This window comes from Hypanus sabinus, chromosome 9, assembly GCF_030144855.1.
Source record: "Hypanus sabinus isolate sHypSab1 chromosome 9, sHypSab1.hap1, whole genome shotgun sequence".
NCBI lineage: Eukaryota > Metazoa > Chordata > Chondrichthyes > Myliobatiformes > Dasyatidae > Hypanus > Hypanus sabinus.
The window spans coordinates 104,043,989-104,058,811 of NC_082714.1; the positions used below are offsets into that span (position 1 = coordinate 104,043,989).

Sequence of the window (14,823 nt, forward strand, 5' to 3'; positions counted from 1 at the left end):
ATTTTTAACAAGAAATTCTGGATGATGTGAGAATTCTACTTGATTTTATCCCTCCCCAGCTTGCATTAGTGAGGCGAGATAAAAAAGACATTGATTGGTTAGGTTAGCAGATCCATGTCAGATGTGCAAAGAAATGATAAATATTTCGTTTTGATAGCAAGAACATGTGCAATATATATTATTTAAGGAATGCAATAACAGAGTAATATTGGAATTTGTTTAATATTACCACATGTCCAAAGCTTGTTTGCACACTGAACACATCATTGCACAGTGCATTGAGGTAAAATAATAACAGAATACAGAATAAAGTAACAGCAATGGAGTAAGTTCAGTGCAGGTAAACGATAAGGTGTAAGAACATAACAACAGATATTGTAAGGTCAAGAGTTCATCTTATTGCACTAGGTATATATTCAATAGTCTTATAACCTCGGGTTAGAAGACCCTGGTAGTATGTGATTTCAGGCTTTTGTATCTTCTGCCTGATGGGAGAAGGGAGAAGAGAGAATGTCTAGGGTGGGTGAGGTTTTTAATGATGCTGGCTGCTAACTGTGGCAATGAGAAGCGTAGACAAAAGTCCATGGAGGGGAGTTGAGGCTGGTGTCCATGACGTGCTGAGCTATGTCCACAGCTCTCTGCAGTTTCTTACGTTCAAATACAGAGCAGTTGCCATAACAAGCCATACACATCCAGATAAGATTCTTTTTATGCATCATCTACAAAAATTGCTCAGGGTTGACAGGGACATGCCAAATTTCTTTAGCCTCCTGGCGATGCAGTGGTGTTGGTGAACTTTCTAGGCTGTGGCATCTATGTGGTTGGACCAGGATAGACTATTGGTGCTGTTTGTTTCTTGAAACTTGAAGCTTTGAACTTCAGCACTGATGGTGTAGACGAGAGCATGTGCACTGCATACAGACATTGGGTGTGTAGAGCTTTGAGTCTGCTCATCCATTCTATACAATGGCAGTTGTTGTCTTGTCCATTTCCCCACCTTGTCCTCTAATCCTGTGATTACGATGGCTCTCCAAGAGAACGTTGATTAGCGTATATTCACACAGTTATTTGTGGTAGAGAATTCCAACAATTCATAACTCTCTGAGGGGAAGCATGTCTTTTCATCTCAGCCCTTCAGATAACTATTAAAAGCTTTATCAAAGAAACCCCACAGAAATGGAAGTAAATAATCCATAAGTAAGGATGCTATGTTAAATACTTCATAAATTGTTGATTTGGTTTTGACCTGTGTATTATGTTCAAATCAGTCATAGAGAGGACATGAAGAATGCCAGGTTGGGCCTCTGAGATATGTGATAAGATCATAAGGCATTTTTCACAATAGCACAAATAAAATTAAGTGGAGATTTAATATAGAAAATTTATGAAGGGTTACAATCATGTAGAAAAGAAAAAAGTATTTCTATAGAATCAGAATCAGCTTTATTATCACCAGCATGTATCGTGAAATTTGATAACTTAGCAGAAGCAGTTCAATGCAATACATAATATAGAAGAAAAAATAATAATAAATCAATTTACAGTATACATATATTGAATAGATTAAAATTGTGTAAAAATACAGAAATAATTGTATATTAAAAAAAGTAGGTAGTGTTCATGGGTTCAATGTCCATCTAGGAAGGCAGAGGGGAAGCAGCTGTTCCTGAATTGCTGAGTTTGTGCCTTCAGGCTTCTGTACCTCCTACCTGATGGTAACAGTGAGAAAAGGACATATCCTGGGTGCTAGAGTTCGTTAATAATGGATGCTGCTTTCTGAGACACTGCTCCTTGAAGATGTTCTGGGTACTTTGTAGGCCAGTACCCAAATAATCGAATAAATTTACAACCCTTTGCAGCTTCTTACAGTCCTGTACAGTAGTGTCCCCCCCCCCCCCCCCCCAACAGACAGTGATGCAGTCTGTCAGAATGCTCTCCATGGTATATCTATAGAAGTTTTTGAGTGTATTTATTGACAAACCAAATCTCTTCAAACTCCTAATTTTGTGCTTTAAGTAATAGGAGAATGAACTATGAACTAGAGGAAGGTGGAAGTTTCTTAGTAAAGAATATTGATCTGGAATGTACTGCTTGACAAGTGTGTTGGTGGTGGTTGGGATGGGGCTGCAATGTAAAAGCAGATATATTAGTACCATTTAAGTGGGAATAGGATATAAATGCAATTTCAAGTTACCAGGATGTTAATATTAGGGAGAAACTATTCTGAAACTACGCGTGATAATGCAGATCATATTACATGTGATTATTTTTAAAGGTCATAGGTAATCTATTTTGTATGCACATATATTCTGTTGAGGTTATTAAAATGCACAATTATAATTATTTAATTGACTTACGTTTGTCAATGACTTCTAGTCTGCAAGTCCAGGATCTCTTGACTTTTGAACAGTTTCATCTATCTTCCTAACCATTGCTCCTCTTTTGTGTGATTGGGTTTAGGCGATCACTACCATGGGTTTCAAACAGCCAACTCCCATTCAGAAAGCGTGTATCCCTTTGGGTTTGCTGGGCAGAGACCTCTGTGCCTGTGCTGCCACTGGAACTGGTAGGTGTTGCTTAAGTACCTAGCCTGCCAGTCTATAATATCAGCTATACTTTAATATTTTACAGTGTGTACACATGGAGTTTGTACTGTAATGTCAGGCTTTGATCTACTTCTCACACAATGGTTATGTGCTTTTAGTTTTCTATTATTTTATTGAAACTGGGTGCTGGTCAGAGCTGTGAAGTTGACAGTCAGGGGCAGCATATCTGACCTTTAAACATAGCTCTTTACCTAGATTACCTGATATTTAGCCTCCTAAGAACCATACCTTTTCAGATTGCAGCCTTTTGTTTTTGGACCCAGATTTGTAGCCACCGCCAACTGAATGAAAATAAATATTCTTCTGGGTAGTCAGTACAGATTTACTGAGGTAACGATGTATGAAGATCTGTCATGGGGAAATTCTGTTTTATGTATACAATAAAACAAAATACAAATCAATTTGTAGTTGAGTGTGAAACTCTGCCAACCAGCATTCATGAGAATTACCCCAAAAGGACATGATTGTACATTGCACACCAGTATTTTGTGCTTAAAACTGTAAATAACTTGCCAATGTTTCATCTTCTTAGCCTTTTAAGTGGTAATGTTTTACTCTATGATTCTGTGCTGTAAGGATAAACAGTATTTGTTTAAAGTACAGCAAAAATAAATCAAATGAATAACTGTACTCACCATCACATGAACTACCAAAACTTCAGAGGACGTTGCTCCTATTCAGCCAATAACTGCACTACCCTGAAAAATAAATGTAAATAGACTGAAAATATCTTAGCACACTTATTTTGCACTTGAACTAAAATTCACTTTCAATGAAAACAATTTTTGTCAGTTTGTCAAGTATTTTGGATGCTAGAACAATAATAAACAAAAGTTTGAAACTTATGATTTTATGAATTAAAAGTTACTTTGCTGATGATGGTACAGAGCAGGAGGAGGTAAATAACTAGAGTTGAATGATATAACTACAAATAAAATAATGTTTCTGTTTCTCAAGATGCTATAATCCATATTTGAGGAGATAATAAGCCTGATACACTCATGAGATTGTGTGTCCTGTTGTTAGCTTTTATCTAAAACATATAATTGTGATTGCATCCACTCATGATTGGGTCTAAACATATTTTAATCAAGAGAACCTACTTGACAACAAGGAAACATGTTACTGAACGTCTCTTGCGTAAAACAGATTCTAAAGTTAGCATGCCTATTAATTTTGTTTCCTCTTTGCATTCCTGTGCTCTTCAGGTAAAACCGCTGCCTTCATGCTGCCTGTGTTGGAACGTTTGATCTATAAACCGCGGCAGGCTCCTATTACTAGGGTGTTGGTTCTAGTTCCAACTCGTGAACTGGGCATCCAAGTGCATTCTGTTGCCAGAAATTTGGCACAGTTCACATCAACCACCATTTGTCTTGCTGTAGGTAAGTTTGGACTATGTTCACAACTGTTGAATGAAAATAATGACCATTAATGTCACAACCATGTGTAGTTCAATTACAGTTAGAGATCAGAGTCCTTTTCCGTACACTCTATAAAACAATGCATACTGCTATAGTTACCTTACAGAGTTATTAATCTAGGCTCTTTTAATGGCTACCATGTCAATCAAAGGCTATGTTAGTAAAGGGGCATGGAAAATTCAGGTTATAGTTACTGGATTTGTACAAGCATATCTCCACTGTCTGTGATACACAAATTGGCCCAAGCAGAGGATATTGGAACAAGTATCAGAGTCAGCTGTAAACTCAGTTTAAATAAAGTGAAGGTGATTTTCCGGATGGACCTTATACTTTTCAATAAAAACCCACAAAATTAGTTTTTCAGATAAAGATTAATAGATATCACAGTATTGTCTTTGCAGTTGGCTAGAATTCAACTTCTTGTAAATAAAAAAAAAAGTGTGCAAATGCTAGACATCTGAAGTAAGTGCAGAAAATACTGAAACTCCTAACTTAAGGGGCAGCACCTCTGCAACAAGAAACAGTTGACATTCAGACTAGGATAATCACAACCTGAAAGAATAAACTTGAACTCGTCAAGAAAAATAAAGTCTCTCGTTATTAATAGTTTAACTTTCAAAAATTTAAGCCTGTTTTGAAGATTTAAGAAGTATTCCTAGATAACCTAACTGAAAAATATTATGTTACTTGAAGTCTTTTTAGAACTGTGCTCAGCTTACCCCTCCATTCAGATTTGAAAGAGAATACCCTTTGCATCTCCTGGACTAAACAGAAATTTTAAAGTGAGCATGAAATGCAAGTTCTGAACTTTCACATCCTACCCAATTTCCTTCATCTTTGTTGCAACTTAACATTGGATCCCATTAACAAATTAATTGGGATTTTTGAGACATTGACCTTCATGTATACTTCAACAGAAATCCCTCAAATTACTGTCAGTTACACAGGTCATAACATCAAATCAGGCATGTTGCTGTTGTTATTCCTCAAAATCTGGATTAATATAGCAGGGAATTTTGTAAAAAAAAAATCCTATTCTAATAAAATGCCCTTTAAGTATAAGATTCTTAGAGCTTAAAAATTGCCCATGCTGTCAGCATCTGCAAATTGGATTAGTTCTGTTCAGCAGGATAGCATGTTTTCACAAAGGAGCATAGCCAGTAGAGAATCACGCTCTTATTTAATTACCTTCTAGGAATAAGAAATGAGTAAGCCTCAGGATAGTGAGTAGGATGGTGCTTTTAAAATTTTGAAGCTTTAGATAACTGTACAAATACCCTGTTTGCATTCAGGTGGATTGGACGTAAAAACCCAAGAAGCATCCCTGAGAGCAGGACCCGATGTTCTCATTGCCACCCCAGGCAGACTGATCGATCACCTTCATAATTGTCCATCGTTTGACCTCAGTAGCATTGAGGTCTTGATCCTGGATGAGGCTGACAGGTAAGAAGATACAGAGAAAACCTGTTTGTGGGTGGAAAACTGAGAAGGGAATTGTCCTATAACATGTAAATTTCTGATCCGATTGCCTCTGGTGTGTCAGTGCGTGGTCAGATCTGGGTAGTTGATAGGAATATGTGGAGAATTAACATGGGATTAGTACAGATCCATGATAGCAGCATGGACTCAGTGGACTGAAGGACCTGTTTCACATTTGTGTGATTCAAAGTGCACTAAACAAATCTTAATATGTTGGGTGTATAGAACCCACCTATGTAGATCCACACTAATTTCCATTTAACCATGGCTTTCACAGTCACCCGATGTTTTAAATTAATTCTCTGCCTGTGAGTTTGTCCTTTTCAAGTTGTTAAAGCTACAGTGTATTATACAAAAGAAGTTCCTGTGTGACAGGGTTACTGATCGGTGTTGTTTCTGTTTCTTCCTTTTCACATTTGCAGGATGCTCGACGAATACTTTGAGGAACAGATGAAGGAAATAATTCGTCTCTGCTCCCACCAACGGCAGACGATGCTGTTTTCTGCTACCATGACTGATGAGGTATGGGGGAAGTTGCTACCATGTGGCAAGTCAAAGGATCTCCACCATATTGTAGGGTCTGACTGACTTGCTGAATACCAAGTTGTATCTCCAAGTGGTTGATACTAACAATAGGCTCTGGTGATAGACATAAGAAGTTTTGCATTGGCTAAATCTTTTGACATTCTTGCTGAGTCGACTTTCAAAATGGACTAATCATGGGATGACATTTGTGCCAAAAGAGCCTTCACTTTTTTTGGCATGTACATTAACCAAATTTGCTAATGATAAGAACATAAGCGAGAAAGCATGTTGTGGTGGGGACAGAAATTGTGTGCTGCAAAGGCATAAAGGTAGATTAATTCTATAGTTAAAATATAGTAGATGAATGTAAATAGGGAAAATGATGGTTATCCATTTTTAGGAAGATCAGAAGAGCAGAATATTGTTTAAATGGAGAGGTTACTGAATGTTACTGGATATCCTCATACATGGAGCACGGAAAGCATGCAGCTTCAGGATTTAATTAGGAAAACAACAAGAATGTTGCCTTTATTTATCAAGGAAAGGATTATAAAATTTTATATTTTGTTACAGTTGGTGAGGCTACACCTGGCATATCACCTACAACTTGTACAAGGAGAGGTATACATGCATTGGTGGTAGTTCAATGAAAGTTCATTACATAGATTTTTGGAAAGGACATCATCTAATGAAGAATCATTGAGCAAGTTGGCTCATGTTCATGAAATTTCAGAAAAAAAGAGAGGCAATCTGTAATATTGAATTCTGGGAGGGTTTGACGACTAGATACTGGGAATACTGGGATACTAGATGTTTTCTCTCAGAGGAATCGGGAACTGGGGGCACATTTTCAGAATTGTCACTTAAGGCGGGTGATTAGGGCTTTTTTCTCTCCAGAGTCTGGAATCCTTGCAATTCTGTACCCAGATTCCTGATGAAAAGTCATTGAACACAGGGAAGGTATAGAAAGGCAGTTCTGGGATCATAGGAGAGTCAGATGTTATAAGGAGTAGGCAGGAGAGTGGAGCTAAGAGCAAGAAAAGATAGGCCAGGATCTTATTGAATGGCAGAGAAACTGAGTAGCAAAATAACATACTGCTATTCCTTTTTCTGAAATTTATTACGGGCATGCTAAAGGAAGTTTAGCAATACTTTGCTATTGTATTCTGTTCCCCAACATAAGATTTATTTTGATCTTGTGTACTTTAACTCTTATGCCTTTTGAAAGCTTCATTAGCCGTCTCATTGTTTTCTCTGTCTTAATTCATATTTAACCATTTTATTTGGCACTGTTGTATTCAAAATGCCAGCATTTTTGTACCTGAAGTTAATTTGTGATGTCTTCCCAAATTTGTATCTTGTAGCCCCATAAACAAGTGCTGATTGTTTTATAAACAATAATTCTGAGTTAGACATTTAGCACATCACTACCTCTGCCGTTTAATAAAATTGTGTGCAATCAATTTGTAACCTCAGCTCTGTGTTCCAGACTAGCTGCAGTAATCTTTCACTCCCTCTGCCCTAGAAATACCAAAGACACTACTTCCACCGTCATTTAGGGAAGAGGGTTCCAACCTGATGTTTCTTTGCAAACAAAATATTTGCATCATATCGGTCTTACATGGATGACCTTTTATTTTTAAATATTCCCACCAGGAAATATTATCTGCTTCTTACTGCCCTTTACGCCTTTGGCATGAAGGTCCTCCATCATGTTCGGGGTTTTCTTCATCATGCCAGTAGCTTCCTCTTGGTTTTCACTTTTGTCAGTCGTGCAAGTTCTGGGTAGAGACTCAGGAATAGTGCCACACTCAGATAGAGAAGGATTCTTCATTGCTGTTTCTGTAACAATTTTGTTTGACCAGTCAAGGTTGTCAGCCCTGAGTTTAACCCCTGAACCTAGAGGATTGATGGACTATTCTCAGTCTGGCCTCTACTCTATGACCTGCTTGCAATTGGTGACCCTACCAAGAAGCCAGCATAGCTCTCTGGGTCATTGAGGCATGCAAGCCTCCAAACCTCAATAGGTTGTGGTCCTCTTGGAGGAAATATCCCCACATCCTGTCAAGATGTCTCAGGATCAAGTCAAGTCACTTCTTATTGTCATTTCGACCATAACTGCTGGTACAGTACATAGTAAAAATGAGAACGTTTTTTCAGGACCATGGTGTTACATGACACAGTACAAAAACTAGACTGAACTACGTAGCAAACAACACAGGAACAAACTAGACTACAGACCTACCCAGGACTGCATAAAGTGCACAAAACAGTGCAGGTATTACAATAAATAATAAACAAGACAATAGGGCAGTAAGTTGGTGTCAGTCCAGGCTCTGGACTGGGAGAAGAAACTGTTATATAGTCTGTTGTTGAGAATCCGAATGCTTCGGTGCCTTTCCCTGACGGCAGGAGGGAGAAGAGTTTGTATGAGGGGTGCGTGGGGAGGATCACGTTTATTTCAGTCATGTTCTCTCTTGCTCTTCTAAACACCAGTGAATCCACACTGAGCCTGTCTAATGGCATGTGTTCTAGGTATTAATCTAGTAATCTTTCTTTGATTTGCTTTCCACATAAACTTCCTTCCATAAATAAAACCAATTCTGTTTACAATATTCCAAATGAAGTTTCCCCAGTGCCCTTTATATGTGAAGCACCTTTGTATTCAATTAATCTAACAATAAAAAATAATCTGCTGGTTCTCCTAATTCCTTGCCGTTATTTTCATTCTAGCCTTTGCAAGTCATGCACTAGGATACACAGATTTTTGCATGTCATAGAGCTCTGCAATCTAATTTAAATAATTTCCTTGTTAAAATGAACAATTTCATATTTTCCCTACATTATCTTCCATTTGCTCACTCACAACCTATTTATATCCTTCTATAGCCTCCTTCGTTATAGTTGCACTTGTGTCATCAGTATTATCGCTGTAGTCCCAATTGTGGCCTTTGGGAGGAGACAGCGGTCCACCACCCACTACTTTCACTTTGTTTTCCAGTGTCCACTAATGTTTCATGTTAATGCTATCAGCAAGTATCCCCTGCAGTACTTAGTAAAATGTCTTTTAAAAATCTGCCTATAGTCTGTATTTTTCATTCCCTTCATTCATGCATGATTATTTTCTAAAAAATGTCTTTAATCTGTCCATTTTCTCTGGAAAGTAACCCATTATCCTTGCTGGTATTCTGGGTTGAGTTTAGTTGGTTTATCTATTTCTTTTCTTGTTTGTCCCTTCCAAGAACTGGTCATGGGATGTGATACAGTAATTTCAGTCTAGGTTGTGATTGTGAATATTTAGTCTGTGTTGCTTTCTCTGTCACTTCCTGCAGGTGAAAGATCTGGCATCAGTGTCACTGAAAAACCCAATCCGAATTTTTGTGAACAGTAACACAGATGTAGCTCCATTCCTCCGTCAGGAGTTCATCCGAATCCGTCCAAACCGAGAAGGAGACAGAGAGGCAATTGTTTCAGGTAGCTGAGGTGCATTTGAATTAATATGGAAGCTGTGCCCAAACATAACTGGCACAACTAATGCAAATGCTTCACTGTGTTGTTCAACAGTTGCTGCAGTTATTTTTTTTGGTTTAGATTCTGATTCTGTAGAGTTAATTAACAAACGCAGCACTTGGGTTTTTAATCACTGGAAATATGCCACACTAAAGAGTCATGCATTTGTACAGTGTCTTTCAAGCTCGGCATTCTACAGTGGTTCTGCATAAACATAGTGTAATCACAACTGTAATTATTCATTACAGTGGGTGATGGGGTGGAGATATGTCTTTACCAAAGGAAGTGTAAGGTGCTCCTTCCTTCCATTAGTCCTCAGGTCGTTCTTGGGCAAGGTGTAGTACCTGCTTAGCCCCAGATCAAGGCCATGTGAAGCCACGGGAGCAAGTAGTGGATGGTCTTATGAGCAGCCGGTGCATATCACAAGGCCTGGTTGTGTGACCACTGATGCCTAGCAAATGTTTTCTGAAGAGCATTGATAATGGCCAGAGCCACCCGCCTTGTAAAGACACTGCCCAGAAGAAGGCAATAGCAAGCCACTTCTTTAGAAAAATTTGCCAAGACCAACCTGGTCATGGAAAGACCATGATCTCCCATGTCTTACAACAAGGCACAAGCAAACAAATTATTCATGGAAAGAGTTTTTGGTAAATTGAATGTACAGTCAACTGGAAGTGATGTATGTTCAATTAGATTTAAACTGAACCTTGGTGTCTACACTTAGTCATAAAGGGATTAATTGTATAAAGGGTATATAATACCTGTATTCAAACTAAGATTAAGATGATGTCACACACAAAATGCTGGTGGAACACAGCAGGCCAGGCAGCATCTATAGGGAGAAGCGCTGTTGACGTTTCGGGCCGAGACCCTTCGTCAGGACTAACCGAAAGGAAAGATAGTAAGAGATTTGAAAGTGGGGGGAGGGGAAAATGCGAAATGATAGGAGAAGACCGGAGGGGGTGGGATGAAGCTAAGAGCTGGAAAGGTGATTGGCAAAAGTGATACAGAGCTGGAGAAGGGAAAGGATCATGGGATGGGAGGCCTCAGGAGAAAGAAAAGTTGGGGGGGAGCACCAGAGGGAGATGGAGTACAGGCAAACAACTAAATATGTCAGGGATGGGGTAAGAAAGGGAGGAGGGGCATTAACAGGTTAGAGAAGTCAATGTTCATGCCATCAGGTTGGAGGCTACCCAGCCAGTATATCAGGTTTTGTTCCTCCAACCTGAGTGTGGCTTCATCTTGACAGTAGAGGAGGCCATGGATAGACATATCAGAATGGGAATGGGACGTAGAATTAAAATGTGTGGCCACTGGGAGATCCTGCTTTTTCTGGCAGACCGAGCGTAGGTGTTCAGCGAAATGTTCTCCCAGTCTGCATCGGGTCTCACCAATATATAAAAGGCCACACCGGGAGCACCGAACGCAACATACCACACCAGCCGACTCACAGGTGAAGTGTTGCCTCACCTGGAAGGACTGTCTGGGGCCCTGAATGGTGGTGAGGGAGGAAGTGTAAGGGCAGGTGTAGCACTTGTTCCGTTTACAAGGATAAGTGCCAGGAGGGAGATTGGTGGGAAGGGATGGGGGGGACGAGTGGACAAGGGAGTCGTGTAGGGAGCGATTAAGATGATGTGTTGTTTCCAAGCTGATGGATAAAAGGTTTGGTTTGCATTGAGTTCTGCAATTCATTTAGGGTGGAGATGCACAAAATGCTAATGCAACTCAGCAAGACTGCTGAAGGGTCTCAGCCTAAAACATTAACTGTTCAGTCCCCTCCATAGATGCTGCCAAACTTTTTTCTGTGTGTTGCTCAAGATTTCCAGGATCTACAGAATCTTTTGTGTCTTCATTTGGGATGGAGTTATATTCACTTTATAGGGTTCTCTTACTGAATTATTATTTGGGGATTTTTAAAAAAAAATTCCTCATAAAGGAGGAATTTTACAAGTACTTGAAATCTGAAATGGTAGAAAATGAGAGAAATGGTTAATGAGAACAGAAATTGCTGGAAATGCTCAGTAGGTCGTGCGGGGGGGTATGAAGATCCCAGTATGGTACATTAACTGCTTATCCTTCCACAGATGCTGCTTGACCCATTGTGTTTTTCCAGCATTTTCTATTTTATTCCAGATTTTCAATATCCTCAGTTTTTGTTTCCGTCAGCATGTCAGGTTAATGACTTTACTTCAAGTGTGGGAATAGATTCATAATTCACTGGTCTATTTAGTTTTTTTTTGGATCCATCCACCTTATTCAGAAAAAAACAGGGTATTTTCTGGTGCCGTGTGCAATATTTATGGTTCAATCTGCAACACAAATCAAACATTCTGCACATAATCACACTTTCCAAGTTTGCTCTGTGCAGATCGGTTACAAAATGTACTTGGGTATTCTGGGGTCTTGATTTGCTAACTTATCGCCCGAGTTTAGTGACTTTTGTTTATTACTGCTCTCAGCGCGTATTTTCACGTTTTCCCTCAATAAGAGCTAGTAGTTAATATGATGAAAGTGTACTCGGACACTGTTGTTGAAGTCGAGGGAGTGGAAGCACAAATGTGTATGGGTTATTTTTCATTTGATTTTGTTTTCTTCCTCTAGCTCTTCTCACTCGCACATTTCAGGACCATGTTATGCTGTTTACCCAGACAAAAAAGCAAGCTCATAGGATGCACATACTGCTGGGGCTGATGGGGCTAAAGGTTGGTGAGCTCCATGGTGATCTTTCTCAAACCCAGAGGCTGGAGGCTCTAAGGTAAGCAAATGATTTATAGATAATTGGGCAGTTCCAGGGAAGGTGGGACCTGTTCCAGCGGGATGCTTTATATCTGAACTGGAGGGGGACAAATATTCTTGCAGGTAGGTTTGCTAGAGAGGCCCCAGTGGATTTAAACTAGATATGGGGGGGGGGGGGGGGGGGAACTGGAACCAGAGTGTAGGAACAGATGTATGGGAGAAGGAAGAAAAAGAAGACAGTAAAGTTGTTTGTACCGTTAGAGATAAACAGAGAGGAAGAGGGGGAGAATTTCTTAAATGCATTTATTTTAATGCTAGGAGCATTGTAAGAAAGGTGGATAAGCTTAGAGTATGGATTGATACCTGGAAATATGATGTTGTAGCTATTAGTGAAACATGGTTGCAGGAGGGGTGTGATTGGCAACTAAATATTCCTGGATTTCATTGTTTCAGGTGTGATAGAATCGGAGGGACAAGAGGGGGAGGTGTTGTCAGAGAAAATATTACAGCGGTGCTCTGGCAGGATAGATTAGAGGGCTCGTCTAGGGAGACTATTTGGATGGAACTGAGGAGTGGGAAAGGTGTAGTAACACTTATAGGGGTGTATTATAGACCACCTAATGGGGAGTGAGAATTGGAGGAGCAAATTTGCAAGGAGATAGCAGATATTTGTAGTATGCACAGGGTTGTGATTGTGGGAGATTTTTATTTTCCACACATAGACTGGGAAGCCCATACTGTAAAAGGGATGGATGGTTTAGAGTTTGTAAAGTGTGTGCAGGATAGTTTTTTGCAGCAATACATAGAGGTACCGACTAGAGAAGGGGCAGTGTTGGATCTCCTGTTAGGGAATGAAATAGGTCCGGTGACGGAGGTATGTGTTGGGGAGCACTTCAGGTCCAGTGATCACAATGCCATTAATTTCAATATAATTATGGAGAAGGATAGGACTGGACCCAGGGTTGAGATTTTTGATTGGAGAATGGCTAACTTTGAGGAGATGCGAAAGGATTTAAAAGGAGTGGATTGGGACAATTTGTTTTATGGGAAGGATGTAATAGAGAAATGGTGGCCAGTTAAAGGTGAAATTTTGAGGGTACAAAATCTTTTTGTTCCTGTTAGGTTGAAAGGAAAGGTTAAAAGTACATTGTTTTCAAGGGATATTGGAAACTTGGTTATGAAAAAGAGAGATATCTACAATAAATATAGGCGGCATGGAGTACATGAGGTGCTCGAGGAATATAAAGAATGTAAGAAGAATCTTAAAGAAATTAAAAAAGCTAAAAAAAGATACGAGGTTGCTTTGGCAAGTAAGGTGAAAATAAATCCAAAGAGTTTCTACAGTTATATTAATAGCAAAAGGATAGTGAGGGGTAAGATTGGTCCCTTAGAGAATCAGAGTGGACAGCTATGTGTGGAGCTGAAAGAAATGGGGGAGATTTTGAACAATTTCTTTTCTTCGGTATTCACTAAGGAGAAGGATATTGAATTGTGTAAGGTAAGGGAAACAAGTAGGGAAGTTATGGAAACTATGATGATTAAAGAGGAGGAAGTACTAGCGCTTTTAAGAAATATAAAAGTGGATAAATCTCCAGATCCTGACAGGATATTCCCTCGGACCTTGAGGGAAGTTAGTGTAGAAATAGAAGGGGCTCTGACAGAAATATTTCAAAAGTCTTTAGAAATGGGGATGGTGCCGGAGGATTGGCGTATTGCTCATGTTGTTCCATTGTTTAAAAAGGGTTCTAAGAGTAAACCTAGCAATTATAGACCTGTAAGTTTGACGTCAGTGGTGGGTAAATTAATGGAAAGTATTTTTAGAGATGGTATATGTAATTATCTGGACAGGCAGGGTCTGATTAGGAACAGTCAACATGGATTTGTGCGTGGAAGGTCATGTTTGACAAGTCTTACTGAATTTTTTGAAAAGGTTATGAGGAAAGTTGACGAGGGTAAAGCAGTGGATGTTGTCTATATGGACTTCAGTATGGACTTCAGTAAGGCCTTTGACAAGGTTCCGCACGGAAGGTTAGTTAGGAAGGTTCAATCGTTGGGTCTTAATATTGAAGTAGTAAAATGGATTCAACAGTGGCTGGATGGGAGATGCCAGAGAGTAGTGGTGGATAACTGTTTGTCAGGTTGGAGGCTGGTGACTAGTGGTGTGCCTCAGGGATCTGTACTGGGTTCAGTGTTGTTTGTCATATACATTAATGATCTGGATGATGGGGTGGTAAATTGGATTAGTAAGAATGCAGATGGTACTAAGGTAGGTGGTGGTGTGGATAATGAAGTAGGTTTTTAGAGCTTGCAGAGAGATTTAGGCCAGTTAGAAGAGTGGGCTGAACGATGACAGATGGAGTTTAATGCTGATAAGTGTGAGGTGCTACATTTTGGTAGGAATAATCCAAATAGGACATACATGGTAAATGGTAGGGCATTGAGGAATGCAGTAGAACAGAGTGATCCAGGAATAATGGTGCATAGTTCCCTGAAGGTGGAATCTCATGTGGAAAGGGTGGTGAAGAAAGCTTTTGGTATTCTGGCCT

General features: G+C 39.5%; 1 protein-coding gene across 1 annotated transcript in view; it reads left to right on the plus strand.

Annotated features, from left to right (window-relative positions):
• Window positions 1-14,823, plus strand: part of ddx27 (DEAD (Asp-Glu-Ala-Asp) box polypeptide 27) — a 58,032-nt gene that overhangs the window by 17,362 nt on the left and 25,847 nt on the right. The window contains exons 7-12 of the mRNA XM_059980341.1: window positions 2,461-2,566; window positions 3,815-3,988; window positions 5,320-5,470; window positions 5,929-6,028; window positions 9,364-9,505; window positions 12,143-12,296. Of these exons, the coding sequence (XP_059836324.1) occupies window positions 2,461-2,566; window positions 3,815-3,988; window positions 5,320-5,470; window positions 5,929-6,028; window positions 9,364-9,505; window positions 12,143-12,296 (827 nt within the window). The remainder of the gene's footprint in view (window positions 1-2,460; window positions 2,567-3,814; window positions 3,989-5,319; window positions 5,471-5,928; window positions 6,029-9,363; window positions 9,506-12,142; window positions 12,297-14,823) is intronic.